Source organism: Drosophila persimilis, unplaced genomic scaffold (assembly GCF_003286085.1).
Source record: "Drosophila persimilis strain 14011-0111.01,24,50 unplaced genomic scaffold, DperRS2 tig00000191-arrow-pilon, whole genome shotgun sequence".
Lineage (NCBI taxonomy): Eukaryota > Metazoa > Arthropoda > Insecta > Diptera > Drosophilidae > Drosophila > Drosophila persimilis.
In genome coordinates, this window is record NW_020825298.1 from 5,527,244 (window position 1) to 5,548,360 (window position 21,117).

The 21,117-nt window shown below is 44.2% G+C and overlaps 3 protein-coding genes across 4 annotated transcripts; 2 read left to right on the top strand and 1 right to left on the bottom strand.

Annotated features, from left to right (window-relative positions):
• Positions 1-368: 368 nt before the first annotated feature.
• LOC6589110 (intraflagellar transport protein 80 homolog) lies at positions 369-3,222 on the bottom strand. Its single transcript, XM_002015193.2, has 6 exons — positions 2,873-3,222; positions 2,356-2,812; positions 2,069-2,296; positions 1,625-2,004; positions 1,033-1,560; positions 369-972 (listed from the first exon to the last, which is right to left on the bottom strand). Exons 1-6 carry the CDS (start codon positions 3,007-3,009, stop codon positions 369-371), a joined length of 2,334 nt encoding a protein of 777 aa, XP_002015229.1. The 5' UTR covers positions 3,010-3,222.
• A 2,293-nt stretch (positions 3,223-5,515) lies between these two features.
• Positions 5,516-17,402, top strand: LOC6589109. Of its 2 annotated transcripts, none has more exons than XM_026988898.1 (3): positions 5,516-5,543; positions 12,353-12,538; positions 16,659-17,402. In XM_026988898.1, the coding sequence occupies exons 1-3, from the start codon at positions 5,531-5,533 to the stop codon at positions 16,874-16,876; spliced, it is 417 nt and encodes a 138-aa protein (XP_026844699.1). In that variant the 5' UTR covers positions 5,516-5,530; the 3' UTR covers positions 16,877-17,402. The 2 variants fall into 2 exon arrangements, with proteins under 2 accessions (XP_026844699.1, XP_002015228.1); XM_002015192.2 differs by lacking the exon at positions 5,516-5,543 and adding an exon at positions 6,290-6,593.
• Positions 17,403-17,679: 277 nt separating this feature from the next.
• LOC6589070 lies at positions 17,680-18,657 on the top strand. Its single transcript, XM_002015191.2, has one exon. It carries the CDS (start codon positions 17,723-17,725, stop codon positions 18,596-18,598), a length of 876 nt encoding a protein of 291 aa, XP_002015227.2. The 5' UTR covers positions 17,680-17,722; the 3' UTR covers positions 18,599-18,657.
• The last annotated feature ends 2,460 nt before the right edge of the window (positions 18,658-21,117 follow it).

Below are 21,117 nucleotides of genomic sequence, written 5' to 3' on the forward strand. Positions count from 1 at the left end.
AAAATTTTACTCACTTACACGTCTGCCATACTGACATTCAGACACTCCGTCAATCAGGATGATCCGTATGAGTCTCTGAAATCCAACAAAACTATTGCCGCTGGCTTGGATGTTACGAATCCCGAACCCCTGTCCCCAAAAGACAAACTGCTGTTACTCGACAATGTTGGTGAGTGGAAAAGGGATGTGGTTAATAAAGGTTATGATCTTGTAGTCATCCAAGTATGGGCTATATGAACCTAAAGCTCTTGTCATTCATATAGGCTATGCCAGCGGAAACCATGGCTGCCCACAATGTGCTCCGTGGAGCTGCCCATGCTGTCGCCCGCCTACTAGAAAACGATCTATAAACTCTAATATAAGCTTCTTTATTCGCTAGAATTGCACTCCTTATCCACCAGAACATGGGGTAGGTATACAGGATCCCACTCATCCCGCTGCAGAGCCTTAAGGTACTTCCGCCGCTCCTCCAGCACTTTCTGCAGCATATCCACGCCCAGCTCATCTGCCTGGTGCTTCTGTGCGATCTCAAGGGCTCGTCTCCAGTTGTGCATGCGCAGGGCCAGACCCACAGCCTGCTGGTACTTTCGATTGTGGAGCAGGATTGTCTCCGCCTCCAACATCCTTCCCAGCATCAAGGAGTTCTCGGCCATCTGCTCGGCACTGGACGGGGTCAAAGTCTTTAGGTGCTGCAGATAGCTGACCTTGTCGATCTGCAAAGCAGCCGAGTATGCCTCCTCGCTGAGCTGCAACTGGTGCTTCCTCGTGGCCACTGCGGCCAGAGTGGCCCACAGACTAGAATGCTGCCCCATCCGACAAATCTTCAGGGCCTGCTGCCACTGACCCTCGATGAGGGTGCGATGGAGCACTTCGCAGTAGATGCTCACGTTGACGGGGAGCAGGGCGCCGGCGCAGCGAAATGTGACAACGGCATCCTCGAAGCTGTCGATGGTAATGTGCTTACCGAATTCCCTGAAACGAAAGGTAAGGCTTAGCTAGGGTTGAGAGGTTAGAGATCGTCCTGCAACGTACGCCGTATCCAGGGTAATGGTCGTCAGGGCTATAATAGTCGGATCAGAGGCCCCTTCTCCTGGGCAATACCAAATGCTGTAGCAGGAGTCATGCACTCCCACCAGGATATTCGTTTCGCTGGCCCACTTGATGGCCGTTAGCTGGGTTCCGATCTTGTAGATCTCATCCTGACGCTCTCCACTCAGATTCCGCGTCTCGCTGATGTACAGCTCCCGATTGCCATCAATGAAGGCCACGAATTGATCGTCCTGGCTGCCAGCGCGACAGGCGGCGATATCCGCCAACTGCTGCTTGGCTTTCAGAGAATGCGGATCGTACTGCCTGGAAGCACCAGGCATCAGGTCAAACAGATGCAGCAGACTCGTGTCGGAGTTGTCGCGAATCGCGAGGACATCGAGGCCCAGGGAGAGAGAGCGCCAGGTGAGCAGAGGGAGCTGGGCCTGAGAGCCGGGATAGCGAGGGTTCAAGTGCAGTCGACCTGTATAGGTATAGACCCAGATCGAGGAGGCATCCAATACCATGAAGTACCTGAAAAGAAATTCCGGGAATTAGTTTCCAAAAAGGAATTTTAAGAAGATGCTGGGTAACACACTTTTTTCCCAGTTCGATGACCCTTGTATCGTTTCTGCCATCGATGATGATCGGTGTATTGATGTGCTTCTCGTTGTAGATGTGGATCTGATGGGTGGTGGCCACCACCAAGTGTCCATAGCCAAGGCCAAAGTTGACAACTCTCTGAGGAAAGTCCAATACATCCTGACTGCCATTGGCAATGTCTCTGAGGGCAATGGACTTTCGACTGGTGCTGGTTGCCTTGAGATTCCTGGAGATGAGCTGCTGCTCCACCGCAAAGGCTACAATTAGCTGACCCGTGGAGGTGCCGCACGCCACCTGAGTACCATCCGAGGACCAGGCAAGGGTAAAGAAGGACCCCACACTGGGTGCTGTAAAGCGAGCACTGTTGTACGACCACTGAATAAGTGGAGAGAGTGAGAGATTAGATGTTTACCAAGAAGTGGTTTCTTATGGGACTCACCCCTGTGCTGTGGCACAGTTTCAGCATATTAAAAGTCCCCACCAGCAGGAACTCCTTCTCCGGATTGAAAGCCACACTTGTGATGGCATACTCCTCCGCGGCGCTGGTAAAGAGATTTGCGCCCTGTGCATCCCAGATCTTAAAGCGAAAGTCCTCGCCTCCAGAGGCTATAATGTTGGACTGCGCGGACCAGCTCAAGGACAACACCAATCCATCATGAGCACGCCACTAAAAAAAGGAAGTATTGAGATGGGTCCACCTAATCTGAGATCCTTTTGCTGACATACCCTGATCGACTTGCTGTTGGCGGCCAGTGGTTTGATGGATATATGTCCGCCCTGGCAAAAGACAATCGATGTGGAATTCGGGGCCCAGCGAGCACAACGGATCGCCTCCTCGTTCTGTACGACCGTGGAGCGCAGCATGCCAGATCGCGACCAGATCTTGATCACCCCATCCTCGCCTGCCGTAAGCAATCCAGCCCCATCAGGACTCCAGCGACCTGAACTGATGGCTGCACCATGTGCAGAGATGCTCCGCTCTACACGTGCGCTCTTGTTTAGGATAATGAATCGCCCATCGTTACTGCAGATGAGCAGGGTATCGCTGCCCTTGCCACCGCCGCTGCTGCGTCCACCCAGCAGCAGCCAATGAAGATCCGTTGGCACAAAGTCATCTGGCAGCTTGGCCACCTCCACCGAATCCCGGCTCACGTCGCTCCACTTGAATATCTGATGGTCATCGCTATGGGATTGTAAATCCGTAAGATTGTAGACACGTAGTAGAAAATTATAGTTTTTTTACCTCACAAAATAGATTTCCTCGTTGCTACTCCAGTCTACACAACTAAGGGGATAATTAGTTGCCTGTGGAGTGCTGTTCTCCGTGTTTTCTGCAGCCTTTATAGAGCTCTTCTTGCAGAACCGTGTTCTTAACTTCATTTTGGGAACATCTGTGGTGACTGAAAACAGAAATATATTTTTGTTTTGGTAGGCAATTGAAAATGGTTGTCAGGGCGCAATGTTTGTTGACCATTTAGTTGCTATGGGCTACCGTCCGGGGTTCATACATCGGCTGGATTCTGCGCAGACTAAAATATTTTATCACAGACTAAAAGCTTTCCTCTTTTTCCCTAACTTAATTTCTTTGTTTTGTTAGTCCGCTGAGATCATCGTATACATATACAGATGTATGTAGCTTCAATATTTCTTAATTGGTTTAATTTCTGCACAGCCATGTAATTACAAAATTCCGTTTCCGCTGTAAGCAAATGGCTTTAGATAAGGAGCGCTGGTAGTGAGTGAATAGTCGCATTTTAGATGTTGTCAAAACGACCAACCTGTAATTATAGTTTATTATTTAGCGAGGCAAGCGAAACTGTTTTCAGCAGCAATTTGCGATAATCATTGCGATCGAGTGAGTCGCAGATGACATGGCAATTGTTTAGGCAAACAAGATTTGCTGACGGAAACGCTAAAACGTGACAAGATCTGATTGAACACGAAGGGCAAACATCATCGTGATGGACAGTGAAACTTTTAAGCTGTCCATAGAGCGAAACCATAAACAATTAGCTTCTCCTTGTACTAATTACTTCCTTTTTCTTTTAATTACAGTCACTAAATGAGCTCCCAGCATAATGACCAACATAAAGTCTTGGTGCGCACGACTGTGTCTATACCTCATCCTAATCGATTTCCAGAAAGGTTGTCCTGCCACAGGCTTCAATTATTTTCTAATTTGTTTGCAGTCATTAAAGGAAATTCATCAATAAATCGAATGAATCTGACTAATCATCGTTCAACGCACCCCCAAGGGTCCACACACATCATGGGCCCCGGTGCAAGTCCAATTTTATTGCGTCTGCATATCTGTTGAGCCCCATCTATCATGGCGCTGGGGTTGTCTCCACCTTTCGTCTTTGTCAATTTTGTCTATGGAGTGGAGTTTCTTTCCCTTGTCAGACATGAGTTTGCGTTGTTTGAGCTCGAATCGAAGTAGTAGGCGTAGTTTATTGGATTTACTTGACACAATTGACACATTTCTTGTACAATGAACCTTTTCCGTTCAATTTTGTTCCGAGGGGGAGTACGATGACTTGGTTTGTGTGTTATTGGAATTGTGGTATATATATGAAGAGGGTGTTTATGGGGCTATACTTATTCCTTGAATAGGAGTCCAAGTCAGATATTTCTGCTTAATTTTATAATTTGTTGGCTGGGCATTGAACTGGCTAGCCCTGGATTAGCCCTATAATTGGGATTAGACGAACATTGTTCCATAATTATAATATTTTTATTGACGTTGTGAATAGTTATATAGATTCATATCAGACTATTGCCACTATCACTACACTACAGCAGAAAATCTTGGGATTAATCTGTAATTAGGGAAGGATGGCGATAAAAGAATATGAAGAGGGTTCGCCCTGCAAAGTTAAAATCACCATGCAGCAGGTGCAGAAATATCCTTAAGTCTTCTATCTTGAGTTTTCGACTCCAGCTAGTCGATGGTTGTTTCTTGTTTTTGAGGCGGGTTCGCCACTGGTTCCTTGGAGCCTACGGCCACCTTTGGATAGGTCTTCATCTGCATGCGGCAATACTTGATCAAATTGAGAGTGTCCTTCGGTTTCGGCCACCTTCGCCTTTCCTTTTTCTTTTTAGTTTTGGGTTGTGGAGAAGGGTCTATGTGGAATGGCCACAGCACAAGTGGAGATTTGCGGATTTATTTTGATGATCTAGTCGAGGGGCACCTCCCTCCTTTTGAGCCATCCTCTTCGGACCACTGCATGGTCACCGGTCACCATGTCAGTGTGTTTGGTTGCAGATTATATAAAAGGTTATCTTCTTCTTTAAAGAGGGTGTGTTCTCTAAATCCGAACAAATATTTTATGAGGTCTCTTTTTATGCACTTCTTGGGAAAACACTATCTTTGCTCGAACTATTTTATGTTTAACCAACTCTCGCCAACTCTGTTCCTTTCGTAATTTGGTCGTAAAATTTTTAAGACTCGGAAGACTAAAAAATAACTTTATTCAAATCGAGGACACTCGCTCAAAAACAATCGCACTTGACGACAAAACACAAGTCCACCGCTCATGCACACTCAATCACTCTGCCACTCCACACTCCCTCTCTGGGTGCAGTTGAAAACGCATAAAATATTTGCAACACATTTCGTGGGCCCCCCCATTCCCCTCTTCTCTCCCTTCGTTCGAGCTGCCACTAAGCGAAGTGCGTTGCCCAAGTGCCAACATAGCATTTCCTTATCAGAGACTTGCACTTGATTAGACGACGGGTGACGATGATGGCCAAATCGAACTCGGCATTCAATTGCTGGTGACGACTGTCTGCGGAGGAACGACGACCACGACGACGATGGCAGCCACAGCCACAGCCATTAAGCGGCAAATGGTGTGGCAAAACGCACTGGCTAACCGTACAGTGGGACAATAACAGATTTATGCTGTATGCTGGTAAGTTTTACGTATAAACATATTTATTTTCGTAGACAAAGTAAGCTAATAGCGAGAATACATTTCTTCACGTATTCCTTTAAATAAGGTTCTCCAGTTTGCATTAGTTTGACCTTTTAAATGGACTGAAATCTTTTTCGACCGACCCATTTCCCGACATAAACATTTTTGAAAAAATCGCATTATGGAAAATATTGTCTATGGAGTGCCAATTCGTAGCGAAAAACGTTTGATCATTTGAAGATTATGCATATTATTTTGGAAAATAAACGGTGTAACAACCATTAGTATGCTACCTGTAGACCTGTAAAATATCACTTAATTACCACTCCAGCACCACTGTGCCGCCATTGAAACTGCAAGTGTTGGCGGCCACCATTAAAAAAGTGCAGCCATGTCGTCGAACAGTAAACTCGTAAACCCAACCCAGCCCCACGCTAGGCAGCTCCACTGTAATCCCCTCACCGTCGCGTACTCTATCCCTTACCGCCCAACCAGTCGGCATTCATTCTCCGGTTGAATGAAACGCTTTCAACTGCTCTCTTTCAACCAGCGACAACACAGCCGATTCGACGATCTCTCGTGGCGACTCGTGTGCGTTGGGGTTGGGTTCGGTTTTGTTATTGGTTCAACTGTCGCGTCTGTCGGCATTCAATACTCAGTGCCCACTGTACACTGTACACTATTCAATGTTCAGTATTCAGTCCTCAGTTCGCGTTCACTTCGCTTCGGTTCAGTTTTAGTTTCTGTTTCAGTTCGCATTCAGCTTGTCAACGCGTCGCATGCGTGTTCTTTCGGGCAGTCGCATTCCCCATCGCCGTAGTGAATATTTTTCGGGAAATTTCAACCCAAACCGAGCTGAAGAAGTGCTGTGCACCCTGGCTAGAGTGAGCTGTGTGTGAAGTGTATTACTGGAATATTCAGTTGAAAAATTTCGCTGTGAAAAACAAGAAAACATAAAAGAAAACTCCCCCAGGAACATGCCGTCCTACCGTTCAACAGGCTGCCTGATGCTGGCTGTTTTTTGCATGCTGCTCTGCCTCAATGCAGGTGGGTCTCAGTCGTACTCCTGTCGGTTCAGAGTCCTCCCAGATTTCCTGGACTTGCATGAAAGTGCAGCTAATTAAGTGGAGTCTGAGGGAGGTGTTATGTAGAGCGTTAAGTGCGTGGGCGTGAGTTTCCATTTAAATGTGCAACAAAAAGCTAAGCTCGAGTTCGCTGAACCATCACCGAAAGGGGTTCCGCAAAAGGGGAGCCAGTAAAAACTAAAAGAAATGGCTTAAAGGGAAGTTTTCCATGCTTAAAGTCTTAGGGAGCCAAGGGGAACTTTTCTTCGCTTAAAGTCTGAGAAAGACGTTTTAAAATCTATACGTATTCAAGTGCATCCTCAAAAGGTCAAGTTTTCTGTGATTGAAGCCGTTTGGTTCAGCTTAATTACAAAGAAAATCGTTGAAAATATAAACACAATCAATTGTTTTTCTCGGTCTGACCTCATTGATAAGATGTATGTGAATGGCATGTCTGAACTCCATTTACTTATTTTTGCATTATCATGGCAATTGTCTTGACAGTCTCAATAAGTACCCTGGCAATACCTGAAATGGTTGAGAGAGTGGGAGATATCTGCCACAGATTCACTTGTGATTTATTAGTATTACTCGCAGTGCACTCGCACTTGCACGCTGCTCATTTTCTGTTTATTTTTACCTCAAACGTTCGACGTTGAGCACAAATATTTCCACAACCTTAAAAACTGAACGGAATAACAAAAATATTATAAATAGCCAGGAAAAACAGAGAAGAAAATGTGAATGGAATGGCAAAGAGGTGCGGTGCAACTTTCCCAGAGAAATATATTTCTTGGCTGATCTTTCTTTCCCGGTTCTCAAATGGGTCACTAAACTAAACAAAACTAACCAATTGAAGGCCTAGAAAACTTTGTGAAGTTCCCTCGATGTGGATTTGTGGATATGCGTGCCACATATCGGGGGGCATGTCATCAACTAAGAGTTTATTTGTGTTTATGCTACAGGGGCGTGCCGCGAGTAGGCGAAGCAACTGCCAACTTTGAGTGGCATAAGCCGAAGTGTCCGGCCTCTCATGCTACTCGCACTCCACCATATAAAGTGACACAATAGATCCGAGTGGTGGATGATTTTATTGAGGGCAAGGAAGGGGAAGGATAGGTATTATGTGGAACGCAACTTGTGCACTCATGCGACAGCCATAAAGAGGTAGAGATTGTTTTTAGATATAATCATTTTAAAGCACCTGATATTTGTATTCGTGCAAGAAGTAAGGTAAAAAGATCCTCTGTAGATGGAAAGATATTACAGAATGTAGAACTCATGCAACCACCATAAAAAGTGACTCAACTCAACCATTAGACGATTATCTGCGAGCATGATACATGTGCTACATGAATGGAAATTGTAAAAACTTAACAAAAGCACGCAATTACCATATCCCAGAAAACATGCAATTATTTATACAATTCCGTACAACACATCTGTGTGTCAGAGCCCCAGACCCGATGAGGCATCTTCATCCTTAACCTTGAGATCACTCAGATAAATCTTCTCAATTAATAATTCGCTGCTGTTGTCGTTGCCTAATTAAATCCATTCAGTCGCTGTTGCTGATTCAGTGCAATTCACTTGCCATATTTACTATATAGACGATAATATGAAAGAAAACTGAAATCCCTCTGAAGGCATACCCACCCACAAAACTATTTAGAGAGCATGACAAAATGCCTTCCTTTCGTGTGCATTTCATAAATTCAAATAAACTTATTTTGTTGCAATGGAAAATTCTACTTTCATTTGTAATTGTAAGATATATGTACGATTTCCATATGGGATTGGCTGCCTCCAGGGTCTAAGTTATGGATGTGCTTTCGTAGGGCATTCGATTACGTAAAGGGGTTCAGGAATTTCATGGAAATACTCGTAGTAGGCACATTCACACATAGAGGCCTGTCATCTAGATTACCCAACGTAAGGGAGCCTGAAGAATTTCAAATTGTTATTTCAGATGGGAGTGGTTGGAATTTAAGGGTGTACTTTCGTGTACTTAAGAACGTAGGTGGCTCCAAGGGGGGAATTTGAAAGAGAAATAGTGCTGCTTTGGGGTACACTTGGGTAGGTTCAGGTAGTTCCAAAAGAGATTTATAAAAGGAGTGCCCTAGAGATTACTCAGGGTAATGCAAGGGGGATTCAGAAGCAAGCCCAAAAATCGTATCTCTATTATTTCTTAGGAAATCTATTCGGTAGACCTCTGACATATCAATTAATTTGCATAGACATTCTCTTCACAGTCCCAGCACTCCTCTCATTCAGAGCTCTCCTAATTATTGAGGCATTCAGGCCAATTTTGATAAACGTTCGACGGGTTTTGCATTTGGCACTTGCCATTTTGCCAGTTGAATGAACTTCGGTTGCATGTCAGTCACAGTCACAGGCGAAGCGCAACTTTCTATCAAACCTGCTGCTGCTCTGCTCCCCCGTAATCTCTGTTGCATTTTAGGGCCACAAAGTTCCAGCTCCCATACCATCCCACACCACGCACACCCCACTATCCCCAGCCATGCACTCGTACTCGTAAGTTGGCAAGTTTAATGGGGAATGATATGGAGCGGCGGGCACTTTGGAAGAGTTTCGTTTTGAATGGTGGGAGTGGGAGGGAGCGGTATCCCTGATAATCAACATGCTTCTTCTGGGGCGCAGAGTCGTAGGGTTTGTGGATTTATGTATTATAGATGTACCGGGCCAGATCCCAAATGTTGCAAGTCGCGACTCTGTTGTCACTTGCCTCAAGTTGTGCTGCCTAATGGAAAAATTGCATGCGAACCCCGACATATGTGTGGGAAACGAAACTGTTCGCTTGCCCCATTGTGGCATGCACTTGTGTACGTACGCGTACGTCTGTGGCATATGCGGCAATTCCATATGCAGATATGGTAGCAGCTATAGGGCGAGGGCAATAAACTCCAGCGATGGCTTAGGCGCAGTTTTTCTGTGGCTTACGCAGAGCTAATGAACCCATGAAGGGGGAAAGAAATTGCCCAGAAAGTGGCTGTAATTAAACGGATTGGAGCGGTACTGCCAAGGAATGGATAGGAGGATAGGATGTTGTAGGCATATTTCGGGCAGCCCTATTTTAAGGACAGTAACGAGTATATGTGGCTATGAGTGGGATTTGTGGACAGTAGTAAATAAATAATTAAATGCAATAAGAGCAGGCACATAAAACTTGAGTATAGTAATTACTGTCTAACCGCAAGGAATGATTAATGAAGGTAGGACAGTGTAGGGTATTTATTTTCATATTCCTATTGTTTCTTAGCGTAGAAGAAGAACAGAAATACTACCAGAAAGCTAAGTAAAGAGGGGATCAATAAGCACTAAAGTGAGCCATGATTATAAAATAAATACATATCATTGGGAGAAAAAATAAATATAGAGGAAAAATAGATAATCCAGGAACGTAATAATAATGACAGAAATATTAGGATAAGGGATCTATCTAGTATAGGGTAATATAATAAGGGATAATATAATATTTTTATATTCGATTGAGGCATAGACTAACATACGACTGTACGATTCTCAAACCTTTCCATACGCACATGCAGCTTATATAATATTGGGTAATACACATATCATTCACCCTGCTCAGTTTTCGCAAGTTATACGCCAGCTAACGATTTCGCGTGGTTGGATGGAAATGTTCGTTCTGTCCCCAAAGCCCCCCGCTCCGCTCCAGTCCACTCCTCGCCGCTCCGCTCACTTTTCCATCGATGATTAGAGGCGAATTCCATTTGCCAAAAGTATCGGCGAAAACATCTCGTCCAACAAATACTTACGCACTTGCTAACTCGTATTCGGGCCCCGAATGTCTCTGACCATTTTTGGGACGCAGTTGCAACTGCCACAACATTTGGCATAATGCAACCGCCACAGCAGTCAGTGGTGGTGGCAAGCATATACTCGTACGCGTAGCTGTGGCAGGGGCACCGCACAATATCAATTTTCAGTTTCAATAGAATTACAGTCATTACCATTAGTAAACTGCCACTGGCCCGTGCAGCGGACAGACGCGCAAATAAACAATTCTGCAAACGATCTGACAATTCAACTGTCAATTAATTTCAATATATTGTAAATGATTATAATTTCCATCCAAAGAGACTTCGTTTCGGTTTAGCAGTTTCTCCATTTCTCAGTTTTTCAGTGTTTCATTTTCTCATTTTTCTTAGATTTCTCAGTTTTCGATCCGAGCGGGTCTCGAACGCAAATTGTAATGTTTATGGCCAAATGCGGTCGCTGGCCGAAAACACGTTTCGGCCAAATGCGTTGTGCGAGTGCGAGTGCGTTGGCACACTTCTCCCCCGCTCCACGGACCCTCCTCGGACCGCTTATCTAGGCTTTCGCTTAAACGCGCCTCAAAGTGTTGGTTAAGTGCATTTAACCCGAACGTTAACGTTTGACGTTTAAATTGGCCACCGAAACGAGTTTTATTGTCGCCATCATAGCCATCATCATCATCATGATCATCGTCGTCATCCGTTCTCCAAGACCGCCAGAATCGATCGAACGGATTAATCAAATTATTATTTACACACTCTTCGCGTAGCCTAATCGCACGCATAAACCAGCCAAAGCCCAGGTTTTTGACACTTTTATAAGGCAGTTTTCCCATCGACTGTCGCATAAATAACTCCGCCGAAAGGCTCCCGGTGTCTAATTAATTTCGTCTTGGCGATATTTCAAAGAGCTCTCCGCCAGCGGCACACAGCACAGAGCACACAGCAGGAAGCGCTTTCAAAGTTGCATTATGGATCGATTCGATTCATTAGCTGATCGTTTCGGGATCATCTTTATCGCTAGAATGGCGAATGGGAAAGCGAAAATTACTTACTCACTTTACGATGATTTGATTGCGCAGAGATGCAGTTACGAAGAGCTAACAAGTGTTTTCTAATGGGTTGGAATGGGGTTTAATAAGACGCGATACTCGCGCATACCTAATGGTATGAAATACGAATAAGAAAGAGGCACAAAAGCCCATTCAGTTATAGACCATTTTATTAAAGGTCTTTGTTAAGCAAATGCTTTTTCACGAGCTGTTGCTAATTAGAATCAAAAGGTAAAGGAGGTTCCATATAACATTTATGTATGTACTTTTTTGTAATATACATATTTGTATTTGTATGAACGATCGGCGCAAAACTAAAACGCAAGGGCTGACCGGCCTAGAGAAGAAGCTAGCAAGAGTGGGCGAAAGATGCACAGCGTCACGACAGTTCGGGGCTGCTGCGAGAGAACTACTAGATGCTATAGCTGTAGAAATGAAACGAAGAAGGCAGGATAGAAAGACGAAAGAACGACCACTGCAATGATTATCTACAGTGGGCACGTTTACTGGGAAGCCCGACAGTCTTCAAATGTAATTATTGATATCAGTCTGTAGATTGTAGACGATTCTATGGTTCTCTAACCTATTTTTTGTGCTTTCTTATTGTTTTATTATATATCTTATTTAAAAATTCTGATTGCGATCTGTGGGGATATTTATGTGTATAGTTTTCAATCTTCAAAGCATATCTCTGAACATAAATCTAATGAAGAAGTTGAATATTGAATATTTCTATCCGGTTTTAATAGAAATAACTACAAATTGTAGCCCAAGATGAATCCTACAATACCATTATTGGTTTATCAGGCTGAGAAATATATTTAAATTAGCCGCGCACCCAAATCAACTTTATCTTCTGTAATTAATTGTAAAAATTCCTTCTCTTCCAGCTTCTGGGGTCCTCCGCTGCTGGCGGTGCTCGACGGACGTCTCGAACGGGGAGTTCTGCAATGATCCCTTCCAGCCGGACAGCATCTCGGAGCAGCAGCGCTACTGGAGCTACGTGAACTGCACCTACTCGGTGGGCGTCAAGTCGGTGAATGCGCGTCCCGTGTGCAAGAAACTGGTGCAGGAAGGTGAGATCAAAGACCCTCGGTATTCCTCCTTCCCCCTTCCTCAGGCATAACCAATTATTCAACCCGTTGCATTGTTGTGACCGCGTGTGCGGTCTTTGGACAGCTTTGGAGATTGGGAGATTGAGAGATCGAGAGGGAGAGGCACCCCCATCCCCGACCACTCACACCGGCTCACATGCGGCTCACACCCGGCTCTGGGACTGCGACTGCCACAAGAGACTCAAACGAGATTGAAATTTATTGCCCCGACAAAGTCCAAACAAGTGCAACAACCAGCGGACAATTGCAGGCCGCAGCTGCCACGCTGGCTGGGCGTTGATCGGGGGCGTGGCAAGTGGCAGGGGCAAGGCACATATCGGTGCGGTGCACTGCGGTGCAGAGCGACAGCCAACAAGTGGCGACACTTTGGCCCACAGAGTTGCATGTGCCGCTAATTTACGGCAAATTTATGGGGAGAGACACACGCGGCGTATGAGTGATATTTGCGGCGGTCTTAAGCTCGATTCGAGCCTGGGTCTATATTGTTGCTAGGCGTGTTTTATTGTTGCCCTGTGGCCAGAGCAAATTGTGCATTTGCATACGACAAGAAAGCACAGAAACAGGGGACAAAACCAAATCAAGATAGGACTACTGACAGACCCATTCGGGGGACGACGATTTGTATACCCATGAAACCCAAGAAACAAACCCAAGACAGTTCTTCAGCCAGTTTTCTTTAAATCAAACAATAAGATCCCTTTGGAGTCTGAAACTCTTTCTTCTATTCGTGACATCTGCTCAAAATCATAATACCCTCTGTCAGGGTACAACAAAGCTAAACTGAAAATGAAACTAAAATTGAAATGGAAATCCGCACTGTTTGTCCAATTTGCCAAACGATCCGTATCGTTGCATTTTGATCTGAATTAGCTTTCGGGGCTAGGGCTGTCCCGAATCAGCATTCACCTGTGTCACGACAGCCGGTGGCACATAAACTTGTCAAAAGCAGACGCGTCGGGCCTGGCCAGTAGGAATACGTTATGTGGGTCAACAAGCCGAACAATGAAATGCGAAAAAATGCTAACATTTAATGATGTAATAACAATTTGCAGTCTTTATGGCATTCAAATAAACAATAGATAAACAAACAACTATGGAGAGGCAAAAAATACAATTTTGTTGCAAAAATAAATATACTTTATGGCAATCTGGCTAATATTTTAATAAATCTAAATAAAAGTCGCTACGCGTAAAATTACTCATAAATCTAAGGCAAATTTTGGTGCCTTTTAGGCTTATGACGAATCAATTAAAATCAATTTCGTGGAGATGGTGAGTGGATGTTGTAGATTTTCGATTATACATTTATGGATATTTTGACAAATCTGTTTGGACTTCTGCTCTATATTTGTACAGAAGTTTCAATGGGTAAGCTGTGATTTATTACAATAAATATACATTAAAGTCGCGTTTAGAAAAGATCATTAATTAGAGTCAAATTGGGTTCTACTTTTATGGACATTGAAATGTCGAAAAATTACATATTTTATAAGAGATTCAAATCGAAGCATTAATTAATTAAAATATACCATATCTCTATGCGACTATCGTAGTTCCCTTTAATGCTATTCCACCCACTGGAAGATCTCCACATCTACCATTTATAAGCCACTTATTTCGCCATTTCAAATGTCCAAAAAGCGTTTAGCCATCATTGATCGTTGATCCATAAGCATGACATCAACATCAACAACAAGTGCAGTGGCAGGGATTTCTCGGACAACATTTAAGCAATTTCTTATGGCCAATTAATGAACACCATTAAATTTTTGCAATCAAGCGTCTACAAATTGGCTCGGCGTATATTTGCAAGATATTTCAGTTGGCAGTTTGGCAATTAAAATTGCAATTGCAATTGCAGACTCTCGACTGAGTCTCTGAGTCTCAGTCTCATTCCCCAAAACTGAAACATGAGCAGCGCTTGTAATGCGAAAAATACATAATATACGATCGGAACGGTCTCGGGGCTCGGGGCTAAAGGGGGGTGATCGGGCAAAAATACATATAAATTAATTAAGTTGTTGCACAGCGTGAAGCGCTCAATTACGGGCCATAAGAAGACGGAACCCGGGCCGGACAACGCCAACGCGCGGGGGGACGGGGCAGCAGAATGTCTGAGAAAAATGCAACTAGGCGATGCAACATGTTGTTGCAGTAACGAGTATATGCGATCAATTTATATGCCGTTAAATTAATTGCCACTGAAGCCATCGCCGAGACGAGTGGCAAGGCTTTTGGCCAAATGTCAAATTAAAAAAATGTATTCCATAATTTTCCCCGCCAGTTTCCAAAAGGCCAAAATCTGAAGCCAAGCAATTAGCTGCCGGCTGTTGCGGTTGTACCAGTTGTCTGTTGGTTGTACGTCACTCGGCCAAAAATTTTGCAACTTGTTGCATTGCCATCAACACACAAAAAGTTGATGGCTAGCTGGCAACCATTTTTGGCCACTAACAGCTTATTTCGTGCACTTTTCTCAGGGGAATTTTCAGAGCCAAAAGGGAGCGACATTTGGCAAAGTCTGATATATATGTTTCGTTGATGAGTTTGTTAGAAAATGATTTCAAATGTGAACTTTTGTAAGTGTTTTCTGAATATTTTACACCATTTTCAACTGCAGATCTGTTCCGCAGATCTTTATGATGTTTGTCTTTCCGTGAGGGTATACAAACTTCGGGGCAAGCAGCACTACTCTTTCTGGGCTGGCTTTTCTTTTTTGTCTTTAGTTTTTTCTTTATTTTTTGTATAAAAAATCCCCAACAAGCCATAAATAATTAAATTAATTAAAATTTAAATTTATGACACTGTGTGTGCGGCAAACAATTTCAAGCATTTTTCGTTGATTTGTGTTGTTGTTGTTGATGTTTGTGGCAAGCGGAGCACGCGGCGTATGCGCAATGCGTCCCTATATGCGTATGGCCGCTGCATTCTGCGAGCCTTGTTTGATGCCGCGGCCGTGATAAGGCGACAATTGTCAACAATTTTATTAACCCATACTCGTGTGCATGTACGTGTGCATTTCATGGCTTTCATGGCCCAGTGTCGCGCGGGTCCGTCCGCATCCGAGTCTGAGCCAATCACAAAAATGGTCAACGCTGACCATTTCAAGCGGCTTTTAAACTTCGATTTTGCTTTATTTCGTTTGAAATGTTTTCAGTATTTTGTCGTTTTGTTCTATTTGCACCACAGACACACATACGACATACGAATGCGGAGAGCTACACACGCAATGAAAAACGCAATTTGTTGTGGATTTTTTTGTTTGTTTTTTGTGTGTGATTTGCTCTTTCTGGTTTTCATTTGCTGTTTGCTGTTTGATTGCAAATTGTCTCGTATCGCCGAGTTTCACGTTCGGTTTTTGGCAAATCGTGTGCGTTTCGCAGGCAGCCGCGTGGAACCTCTAGACATAGACATAGACACAGGCCTCATTTTGCAGTTGGAGCCGCGTTTTTCTGTGTTGGAACCCCAAGCAAATGTATGGCGAGCCTTGAACCTATTACTCAGGTTGGGGTCCGCCGAGATAAGGCATCGCAATGGCCCACTCAAATTACTTTCTTTGGCAAATGAGGAATTTCCAGACTTCAACTGGAGGATACTACTACTTTATGTTGTACAGAATGCACATCTGACTATGTGGTGAAGTATAAATGAAGGTGACGGACGCAATCAATCTGAAAGACAAAGATTTTGCTCACTTATGACATTTTTGGTCCAATTTCCAAGCATCTGACAAACTAAAGAACCCCCACGACAGTTTATGACTAAATACCCGTGCTATTCATCATTCCCTGGCATTTATCCAGCCACAATGACCACATCGAAGCCAGCCCCAGTTGACATGGGGCACTGGCACTGGCACTAGCACTTTGCCTCGTGGCCATTTCAAATGTCATTTTTGAGATTTTTTCATGGTTCGAGCAACAACCAGAATGGCAGAGAGTCAAGCCCACGCCAGGCACGTACACATAAATTAAATTTAATGCGCACACTGCTCTCCTCTCTACGTACCCCTCCCCCTACAGTAGGCATTAATTAAAATGGTTTAATGAAAATATTTACACTCATCTCTTCTTCCCTTTTGCAGTGTACGGCAAGCGGGTGATTTCACGCTCATGTTTTTACGAGGATATGGACGATCCGGCAGACAAGTGCGCGATGGACCAGACCTCGTCCTACATCAAGACCGTCTACTGCCGCACCTGCACCACGGACGGCTGCAACGGATCCGGGGGCATATCGCCGCTGATGGCTCTCCTGCTGCTGCCCCTGCTGGCGGCCCTGAGGCAGCTGGTATGCAAATGAGAACCCCAGGAACCGTCTATGTTCTGGGAGGAGGACTTAATTACGGATGTGCGAGCTGAATTTCCAGCCATTAGAAGATTTTCAGAATTTGCGCATATTTGGGTTGCCCGGAACTAAGGGAATTTCTTCATCGAGTTTTTAGTCACTATGCCACATGCAACACACATACCACATACAGATTCACAAATGCACGCAGACGTAGAGAGTAGGGAGAGAGATGTATCTGTATCTCCAGCACATCAAGTCACATTCGTCATCATCAAGGACTGAATCATGTACAATACATGTCACTTGGTCACCCTCTCAATCAATCAATCCCAACTATTGTATACACCTCGAATCGCATCATACACACTCTCACACAAACACAAACACTTAACTTTGTTGTAATATGTACATCTTTGTAATGCCTTTAATATTGTATTTGTAATTGAAAATGGAAAACGCACACACACACTCGTCCGTCACGCGGTGTCTGTGTGTGTGTGTCACGTAAATAAATAAATCGTAATTAGATGGTACGAAAATTAAGGATTTTCCATGGGACTTTGAAGTTATTGAAGATAATTATAAACTTGTACTGCCGACAATTATAGCTCCAGTAACCTCAAGAGGTAACCTCATTGTTTATAAAGAGATAAATAAAGATAACGCTCATTGCACACAGATCGTGGCATACAAGGGCATAACTTGGCACTAAGGTCTACCAAAATCCGGGAGCTCAACATGAATATAATTCAAACATCCCATTACCTTCCACTTACCTGTCTGATCCTACCCCGAAGCTCAGTTCAGTTGAGTTCTACCGAATTCCCATTCAACAACTGCCAGATTCTGGGTCCTGTCATGGAAAGTGCTTCACCAAAGTCCCCCCAACACCAAGACCAAGTCCACGACAAAAATGAAGATCCACTGCCGGTATGGAGCCGTCTGCTGAACCGCAACGCGGATGGTCGTAAGCGTAGTAACAACTACCGGACCGACCAGTACCAGGTGGAGATCTCCGACCGGCTGTGGTCGCTTTGGGGCAGTGCACAGGTCGTGGAGGATGTTTCAGATCTTCCTAGTACGTCTGGCGAACAAATTGTTTCGGGGACACAACTTCGTGGTAAGTCTGCCGAAACTCAAGTGGTTCCGGGACGCACTCTGGCCTGCTGTGTGATGGCCTGCTGTGCCAGCAACTTCCGGTCGCTGGACTTTTGGAGCTCGCATACGCTGGACAGGATCGTTGCCAATGGCCATAAGTACCACAATGCCAGCGCTGCGAGGATCAACAGGCCGGAGCGGGCTGCAGAGCTGGTCCTGGAGAATTTGCTCACCGCCTGCTCCATGGACAGGCACCACTTCTGGGTGAACACTGAGAAGGTGATCACTGGGATACTATACAACAGGCACAAGAGCCTTGGGGCTGCACTCAGCATCTTCTTCAACCATCAGCAGAAGACGGGTATCCTGCAGCTCAAGAATAAGGCCCTGGCCTTTGGCTTCATCCCAGAAGCAGCGGCAGGTGGGGCCTTCTTCATGTTCCATTGCCAGGCCCAGGGCAAGCCTATCTTCAAGGACTCTGAGAGCGCTCCGTATGTGCTGCGGATGCGGCAACTGCAGCAGCTGCTCCATTGCATCCTGACCACACTAAACGAACGCACGTGGAACGTACCCTTCAAGATACACAAGGTGTCGTGTGTGGCCAGGAATCGATCGACGTCGAGTGGCACATACTAGGCCCGGTTGGGGGATTCGGTAGGAAACGGAAACAAATTAAAAACTATTTTTAAAAGTGATATGTTTTGGATTAAAATTCTATCTATAATTTAGAATGGATCTAAATCCAGTTCCTTTCCCAGTCAATCGAACATTTACGTTTGAAATTCAGTAAAGAGCATCTTAGACTTAGAGTGTATTCCAAAAGTATAACAATTACATTGTTATCATTGTCTCAGATACAGAATGGATGTGAATTAAGCAATGAAGATCAATGTGTATCTTACCATCAATATTTAGGTGAGCGTAGCTTAGAGCAATCAGCAGTGACTAATGATTGGACCAATGACCTAAGTCAAGGAAAGCTTGAGTGTAATCTCAGATCAGATCCCAGTTCTCCTCTGAATACACAAGTGACTCAATTCTTAACCATCCTCTCGTACACATGTACGACCGACTTGCCCTCTTTCTTTGCCCAATCAAATGCAATTTTGCAAAGCCAAATCAAAAGTAATTGTCTCGCATCACTGCGCTTGACATTGTGCGGATCGAAAAGAATGAACGTTGCCCAGCCTCTGGGATAAGACATACATATGTACATATATGCTTATGTGTGGATCAGCCACCGCATCGAAGCGGAAATGAGTTGGCATTCAATTCGCAAAACATTCCTTAATTGCCGACCACGCAAAGGCTTCCTTTGGATTTCTCTGTACGAGTATCTCCCTTTTGTATCGTAACCTTTGACCCTAGCTAATTGAGCGTAGGATTTGCGGTGTATACGGATTTTAGGCGGAGACAAATTGCTGCTATGTTTTGGGTGCCGCCCATGTACGAGTAGCGTGCTAATTCCATTATGATTTAATTAAAATCGCATGAAAATAATAACGAAAATAAATAAAATTTGTCACATGGCACGAACAAAAAACCGAAAGCTGTCATAAAAAAGAAAAACACTTAAGAAATACGAGCAAAATGAAATAAAATGTGATAAAATACAGAGAAAAAATGGGTGGCAACTAAGCCACGAATAAACGTTTTGGCCATTTAAACTTGTCGCACGGCTTTTATTTGTTTTTTTTTTTTTTGTTTGTTGATTTTTTTGTTGGCTGCAACTTACATATTTGCTCTGCTGCGAAAATGTCGTACAGAGTTTTCAATAAAACTGGCCATTTATCAACGGCAAGGGGCAACAGCAACAGCAACGGCATCGGCACAACGGCTTTTGAGAATCGACAATCGAATGTTGCGCATACGCCCCGTGGCCCGAGGGCAACCGTTGGCTGCTGGCTGCACATGCGCATGCTCGCTCTTCGACTCCAACGCTTACGATGTGATTCGAGTTCGAGCTCGGATTTGGATTTGAATTTGGATTTGATTTTCTATTGCTCAGGCCTTAACCTCAGCCCCGCCGATCCAGCCCCTGCCAATAATCGACATCCATTCAATCGAGCAAGTCGCATTTTTCACGCTTTGTCAACTTTGGCTGCTTTCTGCTTCAGGTAGCCGGCTCTGGTAGCCGGCTATGGCTCGACTATGGGGAGGAGCCTCTAATGCCGCAGATTAGTGTCAAGATTTGCATACGAAATCGTATATCTGCTGCCAGGTGCGTGTGTGCTCCACACACAGCACGGCTTTGGCTCTGGCTATGGCTAATTTGGCAAGAGTGTGGCCAAATTTGGCTAATTCCGAATGAATGCAGTTGCCAACTGCCAAATGTGCGTCCTGCCCATGAATCATTCTCGCCGAACGGCCTGAACGATGGTGATGTGAATCATTTGCTTGGAACATAAGGGGCAGATCTAGATATGTCACTACTGGCTAAATGCATGACTAAACTCTTAAGCAAAGCCGACTTAACATGACCATAAAGTGGCGTAGATTATCAGCTGATTAGGTTCCATTGAAGGCAGCATTATCTGCTGCTGATAAATCTCTTCGATTCAAACTATTTTTTATGGCTGATCCAACTCTTTGAACTTCTGGTGCACACTTTGATGGTTGGTTCCAACAACTGGCTGCGTTTCATAAGATCTACCAAAAGAAATTTACAAGCCTCGTGATCCTAAAAGGGTCTGCTATGCCTAGATTGGTTTATATTTAGCCGATGTACGTCTATAGGCGAAATTATATCAATCCCCATCCCCTCTTACGGTATAAGTAAATATTTGCTTGGAATTATTTATTGCATCTATCTTTAGAAAACAGTACAGATCTGAGAACCCATTCTGATAGGCTTCACCAGAAATGTACATATAAGCAAATCTCTTCTCTTCGTTCCCAATCGCAATCTATGTGGCTGCTCCTTAAAGCGGTAAGTAGATGGATAGCTTGGATTTCCCCAGCTAAGATGTCCAGTGCGGCGGTGACGGTGATCATAAATCTGACACGCATCTGCCACCTTCTAGAAGATCTTCAAGATTACTAAAAAGCATAAATTATGAATATTTACTTGAATTAAGGGTTTTTACATCAAATTAAGAGTCGATAAATTTAGCTAAAAATAATATCAATATGTAGTCTTCTGCAAATAATAAAAT